At 35.0% G+C, this 26488-nt stretch overlaps 1 protein-coding gene across 2 annotated transcripts in view; it reads left to right on the top strand.

Moving 5' to 3' along the window:
- ORC5 (origin recognition complex subunit 5) overlaps nt 1–26488 on the top strand; it is a 59557-nt gene that overhangs the window by 6955 nt on the left and 26114 nt on the right. Inside the window, exons 4-12 of one of the 2 annotated variants that reach the window (XM_068189637.1) lie at nt 302–376; nt 2717–2828; nt 3173–3303; nt 5002–5050; nt 5590–5680; nt 7847–7899; nt 9864–9976; nt 12702–12749; nt 16084–16194. In XM_068189637.1, the coding sequence (XP_068045738.1) occupies nt 302–376; nt 2717–2828; nt 3173–3303; nt 5002–5050; nt 5590–5680; nt 7847–7899; nt 9864–9976; nt 12702–12749; nt 16084–16194 (783 nt within the window). The remainder of the gene's footprint in view (nt 1–301; nt 377–2716; nt 2829–3172; nt 3304–5001; nt 5051–5589; nt 5681–7846; nt 7900–9863; nt 9977–12701; nt 12750–16083; nt 16195–26488) is intronic. The other variant, XM_068189638.1, reaches the window with a different exon arrangement.

Here is a 26488-nt window from a genome sequence, read left to right as displayed (position 1 = left end):
TGAAACATTAGAAGAATTTGGGGAAAAAATGGAGATTTCAATGGTTGTTAAAGATATCATGACTTTGTTGTGATATTCCTGACTGGACTTAAATAATATTTCTTCCTGCCATAAGGCATGAAAATGTTGCTTGTCTAGGGATTGTATGTTTTTTTTAGATGCAGAGCTGCTTGGACTTCCTGGAAGCACTTCTGAAGCAATAATCTCTCCAATTCAGTTTCCAGCAGCTAAGAATTAATTTTAAGTCCATGTGAGAGTAGGAGTTGAGTTTGTCTATATAATATCATTGTTTTGTTAAAAGGTTCTGGATAGAGCAGAACAGCTGAGGGAAATGGAAGCAAACATCCTGCCAGCATTTCTTAGGCTTCAAGAGTTGGTGAGTGTCTGGAAATAAATTATCATATGTGTCCTGCCTGTTGAAAGTAACTGAACATGTGGTACATCCTGTACATCCAGGGTCACAGATCAATATAAGTGATTTTTTAGATGAGAAAAATTGAAAAATTAAGCCTCACTCCCCCAAAAGAGTGGTCAAAACTAGAAACCAAACTAGAATTTAAACATTGGGAGATTTTTATTAGACCCATTTTTTTTTTTTTTAGTTGTGGTTAATGGTATCTTATTTACAATGTCTGATGTGTAGAATATTTGGAGGCTCATGTCAGATATATAGCTGTCTTTTCTAGGTTATTTGTCTTTTTAAGAATGAAATTTTCAAGAGACTACCAGCTGTTTAATTTGGCTGGAGCTGCACAGCTCAACAGCTGTGAATGTGCTTTGACTTGCTAGAGAGTTTTCTCACACTTCTCCTGGAATTGTGCCTCAGTACGTTTCTGATCGGAGTAAACCACAGTGTGCTTTCCTTTCTCACTTCTGAAGCATCAAAGCTTTTGCTTTAAAATAAGCAAAAGTGGTACATTCCCTGAAAAGAAACTGAAGACAAAACCATAAGTTGCTGGTACTTTGAAGTATCTGAACATGTAAATAGCTGAAATTATGCTTGTTATCTCAAAGCTTTTGTGTAGTGTTCTTAATCTTCTGGTCACATTGATTTCTCTACTGAATGAAGACTGATTCACAGCTGTGTTCTTATTCCTGACAGCTGGTGCATTTTCTGTCTCTTTTTGTCTGTTCTGCCCATGTTCTGGACTAGGCTGCTCCTGAAGCAGAAACAACCTGTTCTGCAGAGAAGGGAGGCAAACTTGGGTCTATAATTGGTGTTCAGGGATCAAAACCCCATAGACTACGACTTATATATGCCTGAGGAACACTTCCAGATTCAAAACTAACCTCCAAACAAGTCTGTTGTCTTGAATGCTGATATTCCAGTTGCTTAAATTCTGGATTCTGGACTGAGGCTTTCTAAAAGAGTTGTGCAGCCAGTGTTGCAGAGCAATATGGTAGGAGCAAATCTCTTGCATCTCTTTCTTCCTGGAGTGAAAGGAGACCTGGAATGCCACTAGTAGTAGGGAAGGATATCATGGCACTGGTGGATTGCTGCTTAAGAATAGCTCATGGATGCTTGATTTCTCTGAGGATTGTGATGGAAAGTACTGAAGTTCTTCATACTGGATGATCAGTCAGGAAGTGAGCTGAATATATTTTAGTACTTCTGTCAGCTGAAACATTAGGAGTTCTGGGAGAAGAAATCAACTGAAAGAAATGCAGAAAGATACTGTGTTGTTGAAAGCAAAAAAAAATAATTTATGTTCCATAAAAACAAAGAAGAAACAGTAAAAAATATGAGTGGGTGCCACTTCACCAAGAAGGGGGAAAAATAAAAAATATTTATTTTCCCCACATTTCAGGGAAGGGAATAGCATTTAAATGTCTTTCAAGTCATTCACAAGCCTGTCAATCAATCAGTTCAATCAGGTTCCATCCTTTTGTTTTAAGGAGGTGCCTTAATAGTTTTCAAATGTCTTTCTTGAAGAACCATATTTAAAAGCATCTTTTGTTAGGCAGAATTTTTAGTATGGTTGCAAAAGCCTTGCAAAGAAGGAGGACGACACATCATCTTCACAGACAGTTTTAGCTTTATATTAAGTAGCTAATATTTTGCATGGTGACCAAAATATAACAATATTGTTTTTAATATGAAGCATTTTATTAGCTATTGATCAACACATCCAGTCTGAAGCAGGCATTTTGTCAATAAAAACTTGGTTACAAAAATATATTACTATGAACAGCCCCATTGTTGTTAACTACTAAAACAGTTGGGAGAGTAAACAGGTCATATTGCATTTTTGGTTTGGGATGTCTGTGTGTTTGTTTTTAAAGACCAGATGGTCTTTAAAATAAAGTAATAGCTTGATTCCAGAGGCGCTGAAATTTCTTTTTGCTTTTTAACGTTTTCTTTTTGCTCTGAAAGTCTGTGTTTAATTACTAAAGTAAAATGTTCTCTTAATTTTGGGATGGAATCTACTTGGTATTGTGTATCACCCCACAAGGCTTACATGTCAGTGACATGGCAGGGGTTGGAGAGAAATATCATATAATTACAAAGATTTACAAATGTATGATCTGCTTGATTATGCCAGCTGAAGCTTTAATGCAAATTACTAGTATAGAAATAAACTGTAAATTTAATGATTTTTGTGAAACAGAAAAGTTACAATAATAAGTTTTCTCATTTATGCTCTAATATGTACTGGTTTTTTGTTATTTCTCTGCCTGTGATTCTCTCATACAGTTTTTTCTCTTCCCTGTGTAGACTGACAGAAATGTGACAGTTGTTCTACTCAGTGAAATAGTGTGGGAACTGTTCCGTCCAAACATGGGATGCTTTGAGCCATTCACCATGTATTTTCCAGATTACAGCATAGGTAAACTAATTTTTAAATCTGCTTTTTGGGGATTATGTAACACTTTCTCAAAGGACATTCAAAAATTTTTTCCAGATTCATCAGTGTGCCTTTTACAGAACCTAGAATATGTAATACTACTGGAATGTTGAAGTCTATAGTCACACAACCTGTAAAGGTCTTGTCTTTTTCCGCTTGCCAGAAATCTCAAAGTAATGTTTTGATTCCATTACATTTGCTGGTTCTTCAAATTGGCGTAGATTTTGGTGGATTTTGTTAGTGATGGTTATTGTTTGTTTTTCCACAAATGTGGTTGATTTATTAAGTTGGCTTGAAAACAGCAAAATTTATTTGTGTTTAAATAGGACATCTACAGAAGATCTTGTCTCAGAATCATCCCCCAGAATATTCTGCAGATTTCTATGCTGCATATATCAATATTTTGCTTGGTGTCTTCTACATGGTCTGTAGAGACCTGAAAGAACTTCGGCATCTGGTGAGATGAGCTTCTTTAGAGTTGCTGCTTTGTTTTGGGATGCCTTTTGCCAAATGAAAGTCTAGTTTTATTGTTGAATATGGACAAAGGGAAAATTAGAGATTATAGAATGATCTGGGTTGGAAAGGACCTTAAAGGTCTAATTCCAACTCCCCTGCCATGGGTGGGGACACCTTCCACTAGATCAGGTTGCTCAAACCTCATCCAGCCTGGCCTTCAAAACTTCCAGGGATGGGGCATCCACAGTTTCTCTGGCAGCCTGTTTCAGTGTCTCATCACCTTCATAGTAAAAAAGTCTTCCTTATATCTAGTGTAAATTTGCCCTTCTAAGAATATGTTAGCTTAAAATGTCGTTACCCTAAAAATCCATAACAAAGGTTGCAGTTGTTTTGGTGGCTGTAAAGGGCTTCCAGTGTTGTGTAGTTTTCTGGTAATAAATTGAAAGTATTTGTAAAAAGGTGTTTTAACCTTTTTGGGTTTAATCTTATTAATGTAATAGTAAACAAGCTTAACAGAAGAAAATTAACTTAGTTGATGGTGACATTTGTATAAGCTTAGTAACAATGACAAACATTATCTTAATCCAATTATTACTGAATTAACTGTACAAGGAAATTTTACAAGTTTGACTTGATCAGTGAAGAAATCGGTGCTTGAGAGATGATCTGAATGTTCTGCCTGTGTTTCCCTCAGGAACATGCTGCTAAATTTCAGCTTTTCTGAACTTTTCTGTTAACCATGCAGGTTTTATATGTAAATGAGATTGCTGGAGACAGAAACAGACACCAGGGTCACAGTTCTTGCAGACATGTACTTGAGTAGCTCTGCTTACGAGAATTTCAATAGGTTTAGATGCTTTATTTGTTTGTGCAACACTACGAAAACACTTACGTGATTGCACCTTAAATTCTTTTTGTGGTTGGCAAGTCTCTTCCATAGAAGATAGTGACAGACACATACAACTGAATGCAGGCTTCTGAACTCCTTAGTATCTAATACAAACTCTTAAATGTGCATGCTGTTATGTGTGATTATTAATAATATATTCTGGAATTTTATTAGATTTCTATATGAAAGTTACTCTTTGAGTTTTGTGGATTAGCACACAGATTTATTAAAGTGCAGTAGGACAAAAAGAGAATGAAATCTGAGGATTGATATTTTACAAAATTCTGTGTGATATTGATTTAAACATTTTAGAAGAAAGTCTAGGTTATAGTGTTGTCAAAAATCTCTTAATCTTACTCTTGACAAAAGGATTTCATTTGCATATGAAATATGTTAGCATATTTTTTAAATAAATAAATAAATAAAATAATTTCTGCTTGTGTTTAAGTGTGCTGAACTTCTCCTGGAATGGAATTTTTTATCTGAAAATTAAGGGAGTAAGAAAAGTTCATGAAAACGTTTTTATTGCATTTATAATGATAAATTATTATGTTAGTTTAAAAGATGCAACCCCGAGTACAATAAGCAGATCTTGCTGAGCTCAAAGCCGTGTAACCTGTGATAGATTTCTGTTCTCATTTCATCGTACAGAAATGATGCCATGACAGTATAATGTTTGTAAGCAAGTGGCATAATTGTTGACTTAAAAGGGTTTGTTGACTTTGCAAAGGAATTAATAAGCATGCTAGTTATACTCTATATCTGGATCAGATAGATAGTACTTTAATGTTCCGTTTTTGCTTTCTGTAGGCAGCACTCAATTTTGCTAAATACTGTGAACCAGTGGTCAGAGGGGAAGGTAAGTCTATGTCTTCAGTTTGAGTGGGTGTATGAGAGAGCAGGTGCTGTTTGGTGAAGACTTTGCTCTGATCCTTGTGCTGTGGTCACAACAGCATTGCCTGCTCCAGTTGCACCCAGTCATTAGCACTTGCAGCAGAAGCAGTACATGGTATTTGGTGGTGGTGTTGTAGGAAATAAAGATGGAAATACCCTGAAAATTTTCCTGCTTCCTATAAATCTTTCTCCTCACTCAACCATCAAGACTTTGACAAAATAATGGGATAAGTTGTTTTTTTTTTTTTGTCAAGAGTAAGAGAAGAAAGAAACCAAGAGGAGAAGTTTTGTCTAACTGACGCAGATTATCTCAGAGCATAGAGAAACAGGCTTGTGTGGCAGCATGTGCTTGCTGAGTGGATGGCAATGGTGCATCATCCTAAAGCAGCATATCAGAGTCAGGATGTTAGACTGTGTTATGCCTGTGACTGTTCAGGTGTCAGGGATGAGTTTTAGTGTTGTACGAGTTAAATGTTTAACAGAGTTGGTTCTGGCTTGCTGCAGCAAATGAACGCGACACCCGCAAACTCTGGAAAAATATTGAACCTCATTTGAAGAAGGCAATGCAGACTGTTTATCTCCGGGAAATATCCAGGTAATTTGGAGGGCATAGGCTTGTTTGCTTTGTTGAAGTTGCTGTTTTTAACAACCTTCCTCTCGCTGTGTTTCATGGCTAGTGTTTCTTTTTTGCCAGATGTAATCTTTTTTCTTTAATGTGCATTTCTTTCTTGCCATACAATGTTAGAAATAGCGTATCTCAGGAGGAGATTTAAACTAAGTGGTATTTGTAGCATATAGTAGATTCAATAAGTAAAGCAGTGGCAGCAGGTTTTGTTCTCCTTTACACTGGTGCTAGATCCATTTTCTGTAATGTATGAAACTACCAGGCATGGGAATCCATCACCAGAATATACAGACACAGTTTAAAACAAACTGCTGTATGTGTTAGCTTGCCAGATATTCACTGTACCAAGGATGTGTGCAAGCCTCAAAATTCTTGAGACATTACAGATTTTGAATATCTGTGTTTCTTAGCTTTGTTTGATAGAGCTAGGTTTGTTTGCTGACTGTGCTTTCTGATCCCTTATTTTCTTTTCCAAGGGCAAATTTTTTCTTATGTGAAATTGTCATATTTGACAGCGTTAAAATCTGGTGTCCTATTAATGGCTATTGTTCTTGGTATTGTTTTAGATTCCTTGTTTATTTTGTAAGCTGCCAGACTGCTAGAAAAAAAAGGATGGTGATGTTTATTCACTGTGGTAATAACTGGCTTAAGTTTAATGTTCGCTTCACCTTTAAGATGAGTGATTGGTGTTACAGTATGTAGAGAGAGATCATTCAGAGAGAGATCATTGCTTAGTTTCTTTATCTTGGTAAAAACATACTGATTTCTTTCCTTTCAATGTCATTGAGGCTATAGGGTATTCTGGTCACAGTCTGAGTGTATAGTAGAAGTCTTTGCTGATGTTCTAGAGATGTGATCATTCCTTCAAAAAGAGAATTGATTTTGCTTTGTTCAAGCTAGACTTCACTGTAGAATGCAGCATTTTACTGTTTGGTTCAAATATATATTTATATTCAGTATTGATCTTCATTACACAGTCTACTCAGGATCTTCCTGACATTTTATATTGTGTAATTGCCTATTCTAATTAGGTTGTAATAAAAGATTATGATAGAAAATAGCTTGTGAATTGTTTCCAAATAAGTAATTTCCCTCTACAGTTTTCTTTGATTATAAATTTGAGCTTGACTTGACTTTTATCAGAAATTCCAGCTTTCTGCCTAACAGTTTTACAGATTTACTTCTGTGTGCCAGTAAATGCTTGAGGAATTGAAATCACTATATCGGTGTTTCTGGCCACAGAACTATGATTACTCTGTTTCTTTCTTGACCATGTAATCTATAGCAATAGAACTTTGCTATCAGCTTTTGTGCTCTCTGAACTGAAAGGAAGATAAACCTTTTTGTTTCTGCCTGTAAAATAGACATTGGATAAAACCTTAACTCACTGATGACTTGTTCTGTCATGCACTGTAATTTAAGTATTACCTGAACTCCCATTACACTGTTTTTATAAGTTTTATGGCTATGGCTAATAAATTCTGTTCATGAGGAACTTTAAAAAACAAGCCAAAATAGTTACTTCAACAAACCTATCTTTTTGTAATCCCCTTGTGGTATGCAAAATGATCCAAAACGTGAAATTGCTAGCAATGTCATTCCTTAAGGGAAGTTCAGAAGTGAATTTTTTTTCTATTGTTTAGGAAAATACCTAACTACTTGGGGGCATTTTTCACTGACAAAATAATCCATCTTGATTACTTCCATTGACTTCAAAATTACATTATGAAGTAATTATAGTATTCGTCTCACAAACATGAACAGTTATTAAGCAGATTAAAAAGAATCAAAACTATCAGTGTTTTTACTTTTTATGCAATTCTTTATTATTCTTGAAACTTGGAATGCTGTGGGTATTTGCTTACTCATGGTAGTTGGATGGGAAGAAATTGGTATTTTACAATTAGGTCTTTTATGCCTAAATCTAACAATTTTTTGTTTTTTTTTAAATCAGATACATAGTCTGTAGATTATTAAAATTTACGTGTGAGACAGTAAGACCATGTATTTTTAATTATTCTCTCACTAACTGTATCCTAGGCAGTGTCACAAAATTAGAATGTACCAAGCAGGTAGCTTTCTCTAAAAGACTATCAAATACTACATATTTATGTATTTGCATTATCTGTCTTTCAGCTCACAGTGGGAGCGTTTGCAGCATGATGGTGGAGAGCTTGGGCAATTGAAAGGTATCAAACACAGTAACTGTGTAGGGGCTCCTAATGTGAAATATGCTTTTGGTTTGACTTGGTCATTGTCATCTGAGAGCATGCGGATGAAACCACACAGACAAAGCTACCTGCTAGTATTCAGTTACAATTCAGGGTAATCATGGTTCTTTGAGAAGGTGTTCTACAAAGGAATATTTTCTTCTGATCATATATATTGGGAGTAACTTTTCCTAATATCCTTTGCAGGTAAAAGCAGTCTTCTTTACATCAATATTTCTTATGTCAAAATGGGTGAGGAATGGCCTGAACCCTCATGGTCAAACCTCTGGGTGCCAACTGGTAGAATTGTTCAAATGGAGAGAAAAGAGTGTTATACCTGGTGTACTGCACTGAATTTGCACATTCCAAAACACCTATCCTGCGTCCAGATTTCTTGCAAAGAGAAGTGTCAGAAGTGCAAGTGTTCTCTGTGTTCTTTCCTTGGACAAGTACAGCTTTGTTGGTTTTATACTTCAGACAGGCTGGAAAGTCGAATCTCAATATATTTTTCAGCCTTCATTTACAATTTGGGAAGGAATGCTGAAATATTTTCCTAGTGATGTCAGTTGGTCATGTGTTTTTGACCGGTTTATATTTAGGGAACATTTTTTTATATTATTTGTCATGACAATTCCATGAGATAAATGCAATCATCAGACTGTTTCCTGTGTTTGGTTTATGATTGGTGAATTTTCAGTATTTTTGACCAAAGGAGTTTGATTCAAAGTGTTCGTATTAAACTCTCTCCCGGATGATCATGAAATATTTTACATCTGACAACCGTGTGAAGGGAGACTTAATTTTAAATGTATTTAAACCAGATGTTTTTGTATTACATTAAATTGTCTGTCTGCAAGAGTTTATTTGGTATTGCATTTTATAAATAGCATGCAGTACAAGAGAATCTCTTCATTATAAATGAACCTAAAACTGCTGTTCTTTTATGCTTACATGAGAGGAAATCATTACTAGCAGTCATCTAGGATGCTTTTCCCTATACTGTGGACCCTGAATCAAAACTTTTAAACATGTTTAATTCTTTGATCTTTATTTGCTGATTTTTGTGGATCAAAGCATAAGGGTACAGGTGTGTCACAAAACAAGAAACTGTTGAAGTAAAAACTGTAAGCAAAGAGGGCACAAGAGAGAGACCCTTTAATGGTTTCTGTAATTAGCCAGGTGATGAAGGGTGGTTTGATGATCCTATTCTTATGCATAAGCATGTAAAAAAAGAGCAGAGAACTGTAAGGGTAAAAATTACAAAGTAAAAGTACTTGGAGTTCCCCTCAAAAAGAGGGTAAGCAAATACTCACTAGACTGTAGTTCTTGTGGTTTTTAATATGTGCATTTAATCTTAATTAAGTATACATATATACAAGGAGGCAGAGTCAACTGAATGAAGTTTAAATTTTTTAAAACATTTTTGGTAGGAAATAGAACAGTGGCTAAAAATCATTGATCACAGATGAACTGTTTATTGGAAGTGCAGCAGTGCTGCTTTCTTCACCATGCCAGCCTTGTTCCTGGACAAGCTGGTTGTTGGTCCAGAGGAGTCTAAAGGTTGAATCTTGAAAAAAATTGCCGTTGTATTTAAATATATCCCTTATCTGCCTTGTCTATCAGGAAAATTCCCTTAAATGAAAGTAGTCTGGAATTATTTATATAATTTTTCTGGAAGATTTATGAACCTCTGATGCTTCAAGTACAGTTGCTGAGAGTCTGAAAAGGTTTCAGAATGTTAGCTTTGTTTAGCTTTGTGCCGTGCTCCTTGGCCCTTCCCTGAGTTTGCTTCTGTTATAATGGGGCTGAGAAAGTCATACTTAGTTATGGCACTAGAGCAGGAGAGAAGGAAAAGAAAATGAATACAGGGAAGTTTAATTTGAAGTTCATGGATGTTCAGGCTGGGTTTTGGTTAACTCATGAAGTATTTGTTTATTTTATAGGACTTTCTGCACATACCCATGTGGAACTTCCTTATTACTCCAAATTTCTTCTAATAGCTGCTTATCTTGCCTCCTACAATCCTGTTAGGACAGATAAAAGATTCTTTCTTAAGGTAACAAAATTTATTTCTTAGCGCTGTTAACTGAATTCCTGCGTACTGAATTTCATGGTTTAAAACTCTTCAACTATTTTTTGAGCTCTGTTTCTGCGTGCACTTTGGTTGATTTGATGAGCAGCTTTTCTGTAGATCCCATACTGTGATTGGTAATGATCACTAAGTGATTTGAATGTCTAATAAACCCAAATTCTTCTTCATGTCGAATTATGCATAAAGCCATTATAGCATGAGCACCGTGCTTTGCTAAGTTGATACGGCTTTGTTCTGAAAAGATTTTAGTGGAGTGACCACAGTGTCCTTAGTTCTAAGCCACACTTCGATTTCCAGAGTAAGGTACAAACCAAAACTGCCTTGGCCTTTACGGAGGTAAAATGACTTAGTGCACTCCTAGGTTTTTTTATAGAGTTCTAAGTTTTTGAAACAGAAACATACAAACAGTTGATTTTGCAGGAGATGTGGTTACATTAGCTGGTAAGTGTTGTGTTGAAATGGTGGTAATGCATGTTTTAGGATGAATATATTAATCATTACTACCAACTCCTGGGCTAAACATTATTTTCTGTAAGGTGTTGTCATGTACATGTTGATGAGTTTGTTTTTTCTTCTTTTTTTTTTTCTTTTTCTCCTGTGAGCTAAGTTGTGGTCATACTGCAGACAAGTGCTGTGGTGCCATTGATGGTAGTTGTTATTGTATGTCTCTTCCTGACCCAGGATCTTCAAGCTCCTCAAGCCTGCCTCACTGCTTCATTTTGAGTTCTTTGACAAAATGTAGGTGGGAAGGCAGATATCAGAAAAGTGATCAGGCAGTTGGGCATTCTATGCATTTTACCAGCTATTACAGTATGTATTGATATATGCATGTGTGTATAAATGTATGGCATTCGTGATGGATGGGTGTAAGCAATTAAAGAAAATGAGGGCAAAACAAATTTGTAAAAATATTACTCCCTCTTAAAAAAAATCATAGATACACATTTTGAGAAGTTACTGCATTTTCTAGTGATGAAATATTAGTATGTTTTCAGTTTAAGCTCTGGTATGATCTTACTGAAAGCTATAGGTGTTTCACCCTTCTATTTAGTCCCTTCCTGAGTGAGGGGTTACTTGCATAAGTGTAGATAGGCAAATTTTCTTTATGGGCAAGCCTTGTTCTTTGCACTTGGCTGGAGCATTTTCTTTCTTAGAGATTTGTTTGCTGAAGAAATGTTTCTACTTGGAAATGGGAAAGCATGCAAGAGTCAAATCTGTAGAGCATGTTGCCAAAATGTGCCACATCTTCCTTGCATTCACTGAACAACCTTTTCAACTTAGATTTTTCCTTTCTCCTTTTGTAGTATCTCTGGGTAAATTTCCACTCTTGAACATGAACTGCATTAAACTTTTGTACAATAAACATGAATTTCTAAGTTTTTTTGAAGCAGGGGTCAGGAAGGTATTTCTATCATGGCTATCAGGTATTTTTCCAAGAGCTTGTGAAGCAGAAGTCACCATTTTTCCTGCGAGTCATATGGTATCAGTTAGCCCTTCAGTTTTTAAAGGCATGATAAAATGATTACTTTGCTGTCTCTAATTGTGTTTGATATGTATTAGCTGAATTAGCTATTTTCTTAAATCAGGCAGATCATGTGAATTGAACCTAAGCCCTGTCTACTATTTAGCTCTTCAGAAGTCAGTCAAGAAAAGCCACATTTATTAAGATAATTTTGACAGGGCTGAGTATTGAGGGCCACAAATACTAAGTACAAGATTTTAAATAAAAGAATTATTTCTTCATTTAAATGTTTGAGTTTTTTTTTTTTTCCTGATTCCTTGAGCAGGCTTATAAGGTATACTTCTCAGGGCTATGGAGGAAGGAAAAACTCATCAGGGGATGTTTTGAGAAATAGCACTTAACTGTGTTTAAAAATTATTATACCTCTTCACTCATTTTACATCACACCTCATCCTTCATATCTCTCTTGGGTTTTTTGTTTCTTTTTTAACTCATTCATTTGTAACATTGTTTACTGTACTTCTGCCCTTGTCTTGCCCTCACATTTTTAGTTGAGCTCCAAGAGCACTTGACTATTTTCTTTTAATAGTCCTTCCTTTGTTAAGACAATCATAAAGATGTGCAGCTTTTAATTACATTGCATTGCTTCAACACCCACCCCTAACCCTTCACCCTCTCCTCTTCCTTCCTTTTGTCATTTAGCTCAAGAACCTTGAACTAACTTTGTATTGTATTGATTAAATTCCTGGTTGTCATTCTGCCAACTTTTGTACCATCCAGATTCTAAACCAGGGTCAATAAAAGGTGAAAATTCTGGTTGATTTTATATATGGATATATTGTAAAAATTATGATAGTCATCATCTGTCTTTTTTTTTTTTTTGATGATTGATGATATCAGGAGGATGGTAGCATGAAGTCATATTATAAACCAATTTTTACTATCTCATCAGTTCCTGAGTAGATTAAAAAAAACAAAACTTATGCATGTCATCAAAAAATATTAGCATGTTGTGTTTTGGCTTTGCACCACTTGGGACAAGGTGAAGCGAGAAGCTAGGCAAGTGTAATTTTAGGGCTTATAGTAAGAATGATTCATAGTGACATCAAAGGCAAATAACTGGAAGTGTAGTAAAGAAGTAGACCTGGAGTAACATACTACCATTTGTAGTGTATACATTCTTTATTGACTATTTTAATTATCTTTGCTCTTGTCTGTTGCTTGCAGCATCATGGGAAAATTAGAAAGACCAACTTCATGAAGAAGCATGAGAAGGTATGTGTTTTATCCTTCTAAGGTGAGCTTGGCAGCAAGTATTTTCTTTCCACTGTACTTGTGGGTTTGTATTACATTTTGCGACATTGATTACTGTAGAAACATCAGAACTGCAGAAATAACAATTTTTTGTGCACTTGCTTTGCTACAAATTCTGAGATTCAGAATTTTTTTAATAAAACTATAGCATAAAATTTTCTCTTATTGCCATATTTTTTGTACAGCAAAGTGTGTTTAATAAAGCTAGTTAAAGGACATCATAACTGGAGTTGCCAAATATCAGCATTTCTCTCAAAATTAATTTTATATTCTTTAAATAATTTTTATGCAATGATTTCTATAATGAGGGAAATTGAAATATAGGGATAAACAATTACAGATGTAGTATATAAATAGCCTAATTAGCTTCAGTTGGTGTGACCATGGATGTCAATATACCTTTGCCCAGAGAAGCTTGTCTGAAGACTGATTTACAGATGAGATTCACCTAACTGTAGTGGGTGCCTGCATCTAAAACAGTTTATATCCCCTGCAGAGTCAGTCAGTGCAGTCCTTGGAGTGTAGGGTGTGATTAGGCTCTTACTAAAGCAGGTTCTATGTTCAGGCAGATGAATTGCACCACAAATTGTATTGATTAGATTTCTACTGGCTATATTTGGAACTGAGGAAACTGGTTTGGCTGTCTGTTCTGCTTGGCAGGAAGCTGACATTAGATGAAATAAATCCTTCCCTAAAAGTTTAGGTATAGCAAGACTAAAAGTCTGTTTTATGGTTCTTAACTGTGTCAGTCCAGAGGCTGTGAGTTTTTTTTTAAACTGGAAAAAGTGAATCTTGTGAATGAGGGGAAGAAACTGACTTACCATTCTATTAATTGCCCTGTTGCTGATAAAAGCAGAATATGTTTGGTTTCTTTTCATGGTTGACCTGGAATGATGTTTTTCCAGTGACAAGTGAGAGATCTTCCTGGTGAATCTATTCTTGCAAGTGAAACTTTTTCAGGTGTCAGTCTGTCAGAAGATCAAATATGTTGGTGTTGTTTTTACTGGAAAAGAGTTTATCTTGTATATCTGCTTTAGCTTCAGTCTAGGATTTGTTTTGTATCAGAATTTATAGCTTGTGGCTGAACATGCTTCATTTGTAGAGCAACCAGAGAAGTTTGGAAATGCTTTCTGCATTACAGAAAAGGAAGAGGTATCATTCAGTCGTCAAGTACATGCTATAAAGGTTGAAAATTCAGTCAGTTGTGGTTAAGGAGTTTGTTCTTTTTGTGCAGATGAGTTTGTGTTAAGCTTTTGAGAACTCTTGGGGTTCTCATTCTTGTTTGTGAAATTTTGGAATGTGAATACACAGCTCGCAGTTGTGGGATGGTGAAGGGCTTTGGCTTTGTAAACAGAGGGCACATGAAACTGGCACTGCAGCTAAAAAGCGTGAGCACTCATAGTGGCAACTGGGGAAAAGTCTTTTTGAACAATGAATCTATTGCCTTGGTGGTTAGGTGATAGAGGGCATACAGAGCTGATTTGATGGCTGTAAAACACTTTGACCAGATTTTCTGACTATGGAAGATGACTGGAAGACTCTGGAAGAGTCTGACTCTGACTCTTTGTTTCTGAGAGATGTTGAGTCCCTTGCATTTTTATAAATACTATCCTGTGTAGCATTCTGCTTTATCTCCTTGCAGAAGATATTTAACATTCTAATTCCTAACTATGTTATGTTGGAAGGAATTTTTAAACCATTGTTATTCTTCCAAAAAGTTATTCCTTAGAATTAACTATTCTGCTTTTTCTAGAATGAAGCATTTCTTTTAAATAACTTGTAAGTTTCAAGCAGTCTTCTGTCTAAATAGAGAACAAGAAATTTCTGAAGTAACTGTGTATACAGAGCTTCAGAGATTACTCCATGCTAACTGCTTGGAGTGCACTGGTTTTAATTACTCTGTTTGTTTGTTGACAGTAAAAGAATATGCTTTACAGAACTGGCATGTGTAGAAGCAGAAGGGCAGGTGATTGTACAGTTCATAACTTACACCACATCTGCATTCTGACTGAAGATGCCATGCTAAAATCTTGGCAATGTGTTTCCATGATTTTTCACACTGCATGCTTTGTTAGCCAAGAGGTAGCTTTGGGGACACCTCCTGGATTTGAAAAGTTAAAACATGTATTGGAAATAACTCTTGGTTTTGCTGAAGAAATGAGTGGTTGTGTTTTACTGATGGCTAATACCACAGAGGTGCTGGTGGTATATTTAAGATGTTCTTTCCCTGAAGCATTTTGAAGCAAACTTTCCCTTGAAAACCCTCTTTAATCTTGGCTGCTCTGCTAGTAAGAATAAATCAATGTACACTACAAAAAAGGCGACTGGATGTCAAAGTAGAGAGAATTAAATGCAAACTTAAAATAAAACAAGTATTTCCCTTGTAAGAACTTTTGGAAGTGTGGGTCATAAATCTCTGTAGTCCTAACTATGCTGCCTGAGTTGGAATACTGCCCAGTTCTGCCTTATAAACTGTACATCTCTTTTTTGCAGAATTGGTTATTTTGAAAATGCTTAGCATTGAACAGTCAAGACTTTGTATTTCTTTGAATTCAAGCGAATGCAATGTTACTACATACAATAATGCATAATGCCTAAAATGGCCATCAGTGTCAGCTGAGGTGTGAGGTGTGCATGATGCAGAATAGCTCCGTAGGTGCGAGGTTGAGCAAATCTGCTGTGCTCTGATAACACAGTTGCCTGTAGCTGGGCTGGTAGCTCATTATACAGCAGGTCTTACCTGCCAAGAAGCTGACCCTGGGCTCAGCCATCTGAACTCTTTGTTTTAACCAGCTGAACCTGTAGGAGGCATGGGCACTGTGAGTGTTATACTCTGCACTCTTTGCCTTGCCTCTGGAATACTCTGTCCAGTTTTGTCCTCCTTCTTTGGAAGCAATCTTTAAGCTCCCTACCAACACAAGCCATTCTGTGATTCTTTGGATGCCATAAAACGTAGCCTTTCCTCTTTATTCCTTGGATTTGGCAAGGTCATTAGACAACCCAAGTAAATGTATAAATCTACTGACAGGAAATTTGGCATAAGATCCTCTGTTACAGCTCAGAAATGTTCCTGTTTGTTGTGCAGTTTGAACATTTGCTGTATTAAATAGATCTTTCTATATCTTGATCAATAAACATGTATTCACTGTTCTCCATAACGTGTAAGTAGGCTGTATGAAAGCCTACTGTGAATCATATTGCCTCCCTTTTGGCCATAGAGGCCAAAAGAATAAGAATAACATCGTGTAGTACTCCAGGGAATTAAGAAGTGGATTAAAAAGTGTTTCTGTTGCAGACCAGCAATCACCTACTTGGGCCAAAACCATTTCCCCTGGACAGATTGTTAGCAATATTATATAGTATTGTGGACAGCAGAGTTGCTCCGACTGCAAATATATTTTCCCAGGTGAGTGTGTACTTACTTTATTTGTTTTTTAGTATCTGGAATTCATCACATTTTAAATGTTTTTTGTAAGTCAGAATTCTAATGAAATGAAATGAAAAAACAACCACAACAGGTAAATCAAAGATTCAGAGTAATATTTATCTGTATTACTAGCTGTGAATCCAGTACTTTATCTGTGTAATGGTCTGAAACCTGCTAATAGATAACTTTTCCCTGATCCTGGTCTGTGGTCTGTACTAATCAGTTCCTTGGTTTCTCACTGAAATCTGTAAGCCTGTTTGCATATCAGGTTAGGTGTATAAATGTTCTCTGTCCCCTGGCCAAAATTAGTCACATTGTAACACACATTGCTACAAAAATGTAGTGGTGAAGAAGAAGCCGAGGGAATAAGGTACTTACAGGTGGACAGTGTTTGCTGTGGTACATGTACCTACTGTTTTCCATTTGGACAAAATTTAAGTCTTGCAGAGAAGAGTGAGTATCCCTTTTCACTAGATGGCAGCATAGCTGTAGAAGTGAGTGGAATTAAGTAAATCCAGTGTTTTCTCAAGACCTTTGGTTTTGTCAAGTGTGTATTGACCAATGCTGTATAAGTAAAGATGATTTTCTACTATCAGCTTGATTCTTGGATAACCTTTCCACCTTAGAAATTCACAATTTTTTCTTTCCAGTTGTAATTAGGTTACTGAAATATTTTACACCTTTCATTGTTAGCTATCAAATTTAACCAAGTAATATTTCAATTTATTGTCTGCATTCATGTAAAGTTCTAGGAACGTATGTGTTTGTTTTTTAGGATGTTAGCTTTGTATTCTCTTATTTTTGGCTATCAAAAGCATTTTGGTATATAGTTATACCAAAGATACAGATATGAATGTATTATATAACAGTCCTTTACAATATATTTTCACAATTAGGGTAGCTGCATATTTAAAAAGCATTCCATGTAAGAGAACAAATGTCATTATTCCAATGTACAGTTAAGTAGTACTGAAGCCACAATTTGTACATGTTACAGTTCCACCTTAGGCTAAATTACAGAATGAACAAGTTCAGTGAAATGCTTTGTTCTGATTTAGAGTTTGCACTAGGTGGCAGTGTTATCAAAGAATAGTTCTAATTCTATTTTCTGAATATCTGGAGATTAAGCTATACAAACAATAAAAAATGTATATAATCTTAACTGGTTTAGGACAAAGAATTTTAAATTAAATATGTTTATACAAAAATTAGATTTTATAAATTATTTAAGAGTATTTTTAGCTATAGAGCAATTTTTACATTAAATTTTAATTACAAATATTGAAATGTCCACTGCAAAGTAATAAAAAATGCAACAGAATTTAAAGTAGGTTAGGAAAGTAGTTTAAACTAGGCATAATATTTAATTGCTTTTCTTTCTTGAATAGTTTAAAACAATTTGCATTTCAGTGATTTTTGTCATTGGTTGTTCTGTAAATATATTTTTCAAAGTAAATATTTAGAAGCTGGCTTATCCTTATCAGTATTAATACATTTTACTGTTAGATAACACAATCTTAAATTTTTTGTTTGTGTGATCAGCATGGAAATAATAATAAAATTATACAGAAGGTTAAAATGTTTATGTCAAATATTTGGCTTCTTAACTGATTCATGATTAATTTTATGTGCTCTTTAATTTGTAAACTCAAAGGCTGTACATGAATCAAATGCATATTAATTCTCCCCATGTACTATCAGAAAATAGCATGCCTTAGCTTTAAAGATGGTCAACAATCACAGTCAAGATTCAAGAAGGACTAGCAGCTGCTTTAAGATCTGTCACTTGCTGATTTCCTAGTATTTCTTACTGCTTCTTGTTTTTCTGTATAGTTTCTATTCACATGAAAACTTCGGTTATTAGCTTTTCAAAAATGAAACTTCTGTGCTAATGAGCAGCTAAATTTCATTTTTCCTCTTAATGGTAGGTTTTATTGAAAATGTTTAGTTTTTCTAAATAGATTTTTAACTTAAAATTTGAATCTTAATCTTTTGCCTTTAAATATTATACTCTTTTAAATGGTCTCATACCTTTTCTCAAACCAAGAATTAGTATGCTTGTTCTACAAGTGTGATCTTTGCAACCAGTACAACACTAAACAACTTCTGCTGTAACTTCTTGCTGAAATTAGGTTACAGGTGATAGAATTGGGCTCATTCATTTTTGGTTTCCCTCACTAACTAGTACAAGAGAATAGCACAGGGTGGTGGGGGAAGCAAATTTCCACTTCTGCAAAGGACACTTTTTTTAGTTGCTCCCTTAAAAGTTGAAGTTTCTCTTGGGTTTGTGCTCTTTTTAATCAAACTTTTCACACATCCAGTGGGGACTTTTTGAGACAAAGTTAATATAAGCTTTGGAGGTTTTAATCTCAGTATGTACATGAATTGTTTGTATTCATTTGAGATGTTTCCAGTGTTCATTTTTTCTCCTGAAAATTCACTGGTTTTATTACTGATTTGTCACAATACTGATTTTTTAGCACATTGTGTATTAGTATAACAGGTTACTGAAGTTGTTTATTTGCTTATTTTTTAAACCAAGAAGATGGAGATTAGAGAACTATTGATTTCTGGAGGCATTTGAGAGGACAAGTCCTTAAAATACTTTTCTTCAGACACAATTTTGTGTAATAATTTAACAGATTGAAGATGATATTGCAGTGACCAATGGGCAGTACATTCTGTGCTGGGACAGAACTTGTACAGTTGACTGTCTCTTTGCATATATGGCTGAGCATGTGGCTGAAGTGTTTTAAAAGGTAAAACATGGAGAAAATGGTGAAAAGATGCAAGTGCGCTTTCACTCAGTGCTGAAAACGGTGTGACTCTGGGATATGCAGTCTGCATCCTACAACAACAGAGGAGTCTTAGAGTTTCCTTACATGGTACAGCAGGAGCAACCAGGAATATTATTTGTGTCCCCATATGGGCCCACTGTGCAGAATAGGAAATACTCATTGTGTCCAAGGGCAATTACAGCAGAATGGAGGGATATAAAGAAACTTTATAAAGCTTCATGAAAACGCATTCTGCAGAGGTTCCAAGAGTCTATTCAGTCCTGGTTTGTATAAGAGTAGTATTTCATTTGAGCCTTCCCACAGAAAATAGACAGAAATACAACATAATGCTCTTCATAAAAATGTGCCTTAGTATAGGACACAAATGAATTTATGCACAAAGCATTGGGCAAAGATTATCAGCACCAATTTAATTTAAATGAGGTCATTTTACATTGAAGAGGATAAGGGCTGTTCATATTACAGTCAATGAGCAAGTAGATATTGTTATGGTTTACAAGCCAAAATTAACCAATGTTTTTTTTTTGTCTACCAAAATCATTCAGTAATTGCTTCTTCAAGTCAATTCAGTTCTCCTGACCATTTTTCATTTTCTAGGCGTTTTATCTTGCTTCTGCTTTCTTGTGAAATAGCTTTTCTAAAGAGGATTGATTAGATCTACTTGTAGTTTTGAGCTATGATGTTGTCTAAAGTAAAACGGAACAAAGCCCTTTATCTTGCATGCTTTTGCATATTTTATTTCAGGTAGTACGTCCCTGAATATTTGAAAAAACATCTAGGATATCTTAGAGTATGTAATAGCTGAAAATTACCAAATAGGTAACTAATCAGTAACTTCAGTTCTTTTTACATTTTTACTCTAATGCACTAAAATTAGGTCATCCCAGGTTTGATTTTAATGTTACTCTTTATATTTGGCAAGTATTTTCAGATAGTTGTATAGTTAGAATTTTCTTATGACCATGCTGCATTTGCAATCAGAGATTTCTAGGAAAGGCGTTTATGAGTATATGGAGACACATCAGGTATCTTACACATGGTCTGTATTTCATTTATGAGACATTTATCTCTTTGATGCTGGATCTAAGAAAAGCATTTGAGTTTTCTTAAGGGTATCACAAATTCATGGAATTAATTTAGTTATAAATGTGTAAGAATTTGGAAACAAGGTTAACAAATCTAAAATTTTTCAGTCTTTTGTAAAGATAAATAACATTGCAAATTTTCCAAAGAGTAAGAACTTTTCATCTGAAATTAAAATAAATGCATATATGAGATTTTGAGTAGTCTGTTAAGTGCCAATATGATGTGGGTGTATGAGAAACACACAAACCACTGATGTACATAACATAGTTCCAGCTGGAGGGAGCCAGAGGAATGTAGTTTTCTGTAATTAAGAGAGGAAAAAAGTGCCCTTTCTTGTAATGTAAGAATTTGGAGAGATTTGTTTTCTTTTTTCTTGCTTTCTTGTCTGGCTTAGATGAATAGAATAGGGAATATCTAATATTCTTTATGTAAACTGGAACAGTATGAGGCAGTTTACCTGCAAAATTTCTCTGTCCCTGTTGTGTTGGAAGCATGCTTTATGACTTCCTTTTTCAGATGACGATTTGATGTTTAAACTGCCCTTTATTTGTAAATGGACAGCTATGGTAAAATCTCAGTTGCAAGATTGGAAAGATGCCTGGGATTGTCATCTACTTACTTGATTTGTATTATGGCTTATATATGTCACAGCCTTTCTGGACACTAAATAACCACATCCTGATTATAGTTCTAACTCTGTCGCTGCATTATGTTAGGTTCCCTTGATGTAGCAATTTGATAAAGAGGAATTTGATTCTATGATTCTGTAGTTCTGTGATTCGATTCTATGAATACTGTCAACATTTTTTTTCAAATGGAAAGCACTCTTAATCACTTCTACAGGCTCAGATTGTATTAATGTTTAAAAATAAGATGTTTTTCATTCCACATTTGACAACTCTTGACAGAATAAGAATTAGTCTTTTTTGCTAGATCAGCTGTATTGTGTTCCAGCTTTCCTTACTGTTGCAGGGACTGCTCATAGGAACATTTTGCATCTGATTTTAACACAATTATTTAAGACTAACAGCATACTCTCCATTTTAAAAGTGAGCAGGTGAGTGAATTTCTACAGAAAAAGGTCTGGTTTAAAATTTATGTTGTTCTCCACTGTTCCCTGAGAGGCCTTACTATGAAGAGTAAAAAAGATAAGTGGAGGCATTTTTATTTTACAGTATGCAAGAAATACAGAGCATATTCTTGTACTGTCAATGCAGATGTTATATGTCAGTAAGTAGATTAATTTTTAAATTTTTTTTAAATAAGTGAAATACTGGAAAAATTAGAGTTCCTGCTGATTCTGTTAAACCACCTTCCTTTACTTCCCTATTACTCTTGAAATTCCACAAGTGTTGTGCTTGTTATTTTTATGGATAAATGGGTAGAGTTATTGCTAAAATTTTACCTGAAATAATTGAGAAGTTCATAACAGACATTAGCTACCTCAGTGTGGGGGGTGACTTTGGAAGAATATATTTCTACCCTGTTCTCAAATGAACTTAGGATTTACACCTTCATGACCAAAGTTTATATTGCAGTGTGATTTTTGTTGCCTGGTTGAATGTTAAAAAAAACCCCTTTCTTTCTCATAGATAATATTGCAAACTGATTCAAGACAAAATTGAAGCGTATCATGCATCTGATTTGGGAAAGTGTCTTTGCTTTATACATCCATTAGGCGGTACTAAGATTTGGTAGACTTGAACGGTTGTGTACAAAACTATTGAAATGTTTGAATAATTTTATACATTGTTGAAAGGTGGAATCATTAAGTAGTGAATATTCAGAAGGGAGATGATTGTAAAAGTTACATTTCTCTTGGAGTTGATTGTGTATGTAGATTTTCTTGAATTCTGTTTCTGGAATATAAGCAAATATATTTTCGTGTATTTCCTTATTTTTATTACTTTTTGAGTTCTAAAATTACAAGAGAGGATGTCTTCAGCCTCTGCTTCTGTCCTATTGATTTAACCTGAAAATGACTGCATTTCACTGTCCTCTTGCTTCAGAGGAAGGTACATAAATTTGCACAGCTTAATCCATTCTGACCACAGGAGGTATCTCTGGAATGATCCTGCTGTACTTCCACACAGGGGGAAGCATTTATTTTTACAAAAAAAAAAAAAAAAAAAACCAGCAAAAAAACCAAACTATATGGAAAAAATAAAAGCTTGTTTTTTAATTTTTTTAATTTTGTTTTTTTTTTTTCTAAGAACTATTTAGAATTGTGGTATACCTCTCTCTCTGGTTGGTCAGAAGATCTTTAGAGCTTCCCAGTGACAGGAATAAGCAAATATAAACCGTAGACTCTGGGCTTATCTCATTCTCATTACTGATCCAAATAAACTCCCCCTCCTCTTTCAGTGTGTAGTGAAGATAACTAAGACACATCTTGCCAGCACAGAATATCAGTTAGTTTCCTATAATGTCATATGTCTCACACAACATTCATTCATAATCTGTGTATCCCTACGTGTTTATTGTCCAAGTGGATTTGTAGTACAACCTTTTGATCCTGTGACTTCATCGTTGCTCATACCTAAAAGATTATTTTTGTATTGTTAGAACATCTTTTTTAGCAGCTATCAATTTGTAGCTGTGGGGTTTTTTTTAGACTATTTTATATTGTTATTGTTGTATTTGAACCTAAGTGATTTTGATCCTGTATCCTTTTATAGGTATATTATGCATCTGACACACTTTGTTTTTCTGGGTCTGCCTGTTGGTTAGAAAGAGTAGTAATCTATTGATCTCATTGTACTGAATTGTATTGATCTCAGTACTCTGATCTTCTGTAGGTTTGGGAAGATGGTGATAAGAGGTAATAAATAACTCCCATTTTCTCATTTTCTGTTATTGGTTACTGGACTAATCTGGCAGAAATTCATGAGCTGCAATGGGAACTTAATGTGATGCACAGCATGGTGACATAGTTAGCACTTTAGCACCGACTATGGCAGCTTGAGAGAGCCGGCTGTTAAGCAAAAAGAAAGGAGAAAACATTACTTTTAACCAAATAGCTGACTCTTATTTTTTTTTCCAACTCTGAGCATAGCTGTGGAAAAAAATAAAAGTATTCTTACTTCAGGTAGTTCTTTCTAATTAAAATTGTGAAGAGACTGATATGCTTAATTCCTTCTAATTTTAATTGATGCAGAAAAGATATTTTAGAAAAACTATTAGTGTTTTACCTATATTATGTTGTTTGACCTAATTTGATCTTATTTTCATTTTTGGAGGTATATTGATAATACAGCTTTATGATTTCTTAGAAGGCTTTCTTAATCAAATTCTTTTCAATTCTGTATGAAATGTTCTTTCTGTACAGTAATTTAAAGTAGAAAACTTACCTTATTTCTGTGAAGAGCTTATAGTAATACGTTCCAGCTTGGCACTTACTCTGTGTCTTAAAAACTGTGTTTAAGAAGACAAATCATTGTGAATTATTGGAATCTAGTTTTATGGAAGAAATTTTGGTTATGACAAGGGAAAGACTGTTGAGATGGAACGGGGAGTGAGGACTTCAGATGAGGTTAACTTTATCAGGAAGATAAAGTGAATTCCTAAATATCTTATCTAGAACAGTTTATTAATTCCTAAACTTCCTTGCTTTTTGATCTTAGTTTTTTTATTTGTGTAGCATGTCCCTAAGAATTTGCTGACCAGGAAGTAGCTGTGTTTAAGGCTTTGTAAAACTAATTTATGATAAATTTGTACTTTTTTGATTTACTTTAAATTTGTACTCAGTATATAATCTGTTAATAACTTTCGCAAAGTATTCTTGTGGCCCTGTGAACGTAATATTATATATTCCCTTGTGCCTGTCACGTGTCTTAGATTGCATGCTATACAATATAGGGAATGTGTTGTATCAACCAACAGTTTCTTTAACTTCTGTTCTCTCGGCACATTATTTGTAAACAGTATTTGAAGCTTCAAATCTTAACTTATCTATGAAAATGTGTTAGTGTATCAAAGAAGTAAATATGAATACATGAAAGACAAAACAGAGGTTTCCTCCTTCCAAACTCTTTCCTTTCCATCTCTTTCTTTACACTCTTTCTTAGAAATTTGTTTTATGTACTTACTGGTAGAAACATCGTTTAATACTCCAGGAACAAATTTGTGCTGTGTTTACATCAAGCAGTTGCAGCTGAAGCTTGTTAGTGATTGCCTCCCCAATTAAAAAAAATTCTTCACTGTGGTACATGAACTCCTATTGTTTGGAGATAAATAATCAGCTCATCCCCTCTTTAGGGAAGAACAAAGAACATAATAGTACATCTGGTTCATGTGTTAAGACAGCAAAGATTAATTAAGCAAGTACTGCACAACCTCTCTTGATAACATATATATCTAAAAACAGCCTGTATATTCTAAGTTTTTTAATCACTTTGCTTTAACCATTTAGTGTATGCAGAAAGTGTATTTCGGAATCACCAGCTATTCATGGAAATAAGATAGGACACAATACTGAGATAAAGCAAATTAGAGCATTAGGATAGAATTCATTAGTTCTCTCTCAAATCTCTTGTTTTAAGCTGATATGCCTAGAAAGATATGATTAAATGCTAAAAAGAACCTTTTAAGCCCCCAGGTGACATCATTAATACTCTTTATAAATTCTGTCTGTCTTAGAGGTAATTTGGCTGTTTTCTCTCACTAGTTGGAGTATGACCTGTTTGGGACAAAGAACCATCTCCTTATTGAGCATTTGTGTAGAATCTGGTTAACTGAAATACAGTTTCAAAACTAGAACTAACTCTTGAGATTAAATGGTTACATTGCATGCCCTGTTTCTTCACATCCCTGGTAACTACAACTAAAGTCTAATTCCAGCTGAAAGGCTACTAAAGGCCAGTTTTACCTGCTGTACTTTTTGCTGTCATTGTCTTTCAGCCAAAACAGCTTTACTAGCTCCTTGGTGTTCACTTTAGTGAATTGTAGGGACACAGATAATCTTGTCAAGATCTTCATTTGACAGTCCTTTGCTTATTTAATATCTTTTACTTCGCTGCACTTACAGTAATGGATGCAATTGCAATTTCAGTAGTGGCAAGAAAGATGGTTCAGAATCACTGGTTGAAGGGTTGCCTATAATGTTACATTCTTTTTATTGATGTGCTCCTTGGACTGGTTGTTATATGGTCCCATGTCCTCCTGTCCCTGCTTAATGCACTCTTGCATCTCCCTGTCTAGTTCTCCTTAGGTATTTACACCTTACCTGTCACTTCAATACAAATTATTTTGCTGTATCGCATGTGAAATAAATTTGTAGCATTATATCTGTACCATTCTATCTGTAGCTTCCATTTTCTGATGAGGTCGAAAAGTACTGAGACTGTGTCCATGAACAATGTTAGAGCATAAGGTAGCAAAATGGTACATTAAAGAATATGTTGGATCACTTTGAATGCTTGTACTGTTTCTGGCCTGCCAGCTGCAGTCAGTTCTAGCTACTGACTTTGTGCTTGACACTCCTCCCCTAAAGACCCTTTGCTGCTGGCTATGTTCATTTGATACCAGATAGTGGGGCTTGCTGCAGTATCTTGGACAAAAGAAGCAGCTGCATTGAAAGAGAGGATTTCAGAATATGAAGCTTATTCACAAAATAATGCCTCTTGGTAGATGAAGAATAGTTAGGAATTTACATAATCTCTCTTCTCCATCTATGGAAATGAAAACTGGAAAATATTTGGGGGGAGCAATGTGGAAAATTGATAGCATGGTGTGAGTAAATCTCATTTATGGAAAGTTTATATTCTTAGTAAGTGTTGCAAATATCGTTCATTTAAAATATGGAGAATGACAAAACAAGGTGAGACAAATCCTACAGTAGCTTACACTTGGAAAAGCTGTTATGGTGATGATGACAATGATGATTATTATGGCTGAAAATGGTGCTTTATATCTGAAGTTGCATAGGTGCTGCAAAAAGTTTCCATCCTTACCGCTGTATGATTTAATTTCTCACATTAGGTGGAGGAGAGTGGATGATTATTTTAGGTGAGATTGGGTCTGCCTATGTATGTGTCTGAACAGTAAAAGTACATATGAGGTAGTGTGCTTTTCTAGTTAATGGAGAGAAACAGACATGCACCCTGACGCAGATGTGAGCATCTAAACCCACTCTGTTAATGAAAAGTTTTTAAATCTATCCTGGGTTTCAATGAACTGTGTCCTGATGCACTGACTCCTCCATCCTCTAGAAATGGAATCAAGACAGCCTCAGATGCAAACATTAACATTATATCTATGTAAAGCTTTTCTGTCCTGTAGGACTAAGAAGTGTTTTCTCTGTATTTATTCTGGGTTTCTTACATAACACATGGAAAAGCCACCATCAAATATCCCTGCTTGGATGTCATATTCCTTGTCAAAATGTTTGC

The sequence above is a fragment of the Anomalospiza imberbis genome, chromosome 5 (assembly GCF_031753505.1).
Source record: "Anomalospiza imberbis isolate Cuckoo-Finch-1a 21T00152 chromosome 5, ASM3175350v1, whole genome shotgun sequence".
In the NCBI taxonomy this organism is placed as follows: domain Eukaryota; kingdom Metazoa; phylum Chordata; class Aves; order Passeriformes; family Viduidae; genus Anomalospiza; species Anomalospiza imberbis.
The sequence above is the reverse complement of the archived record's forward strand: the minus strand, read 5'-3'. Positions and strand labels throughout refer to the sequence as shown.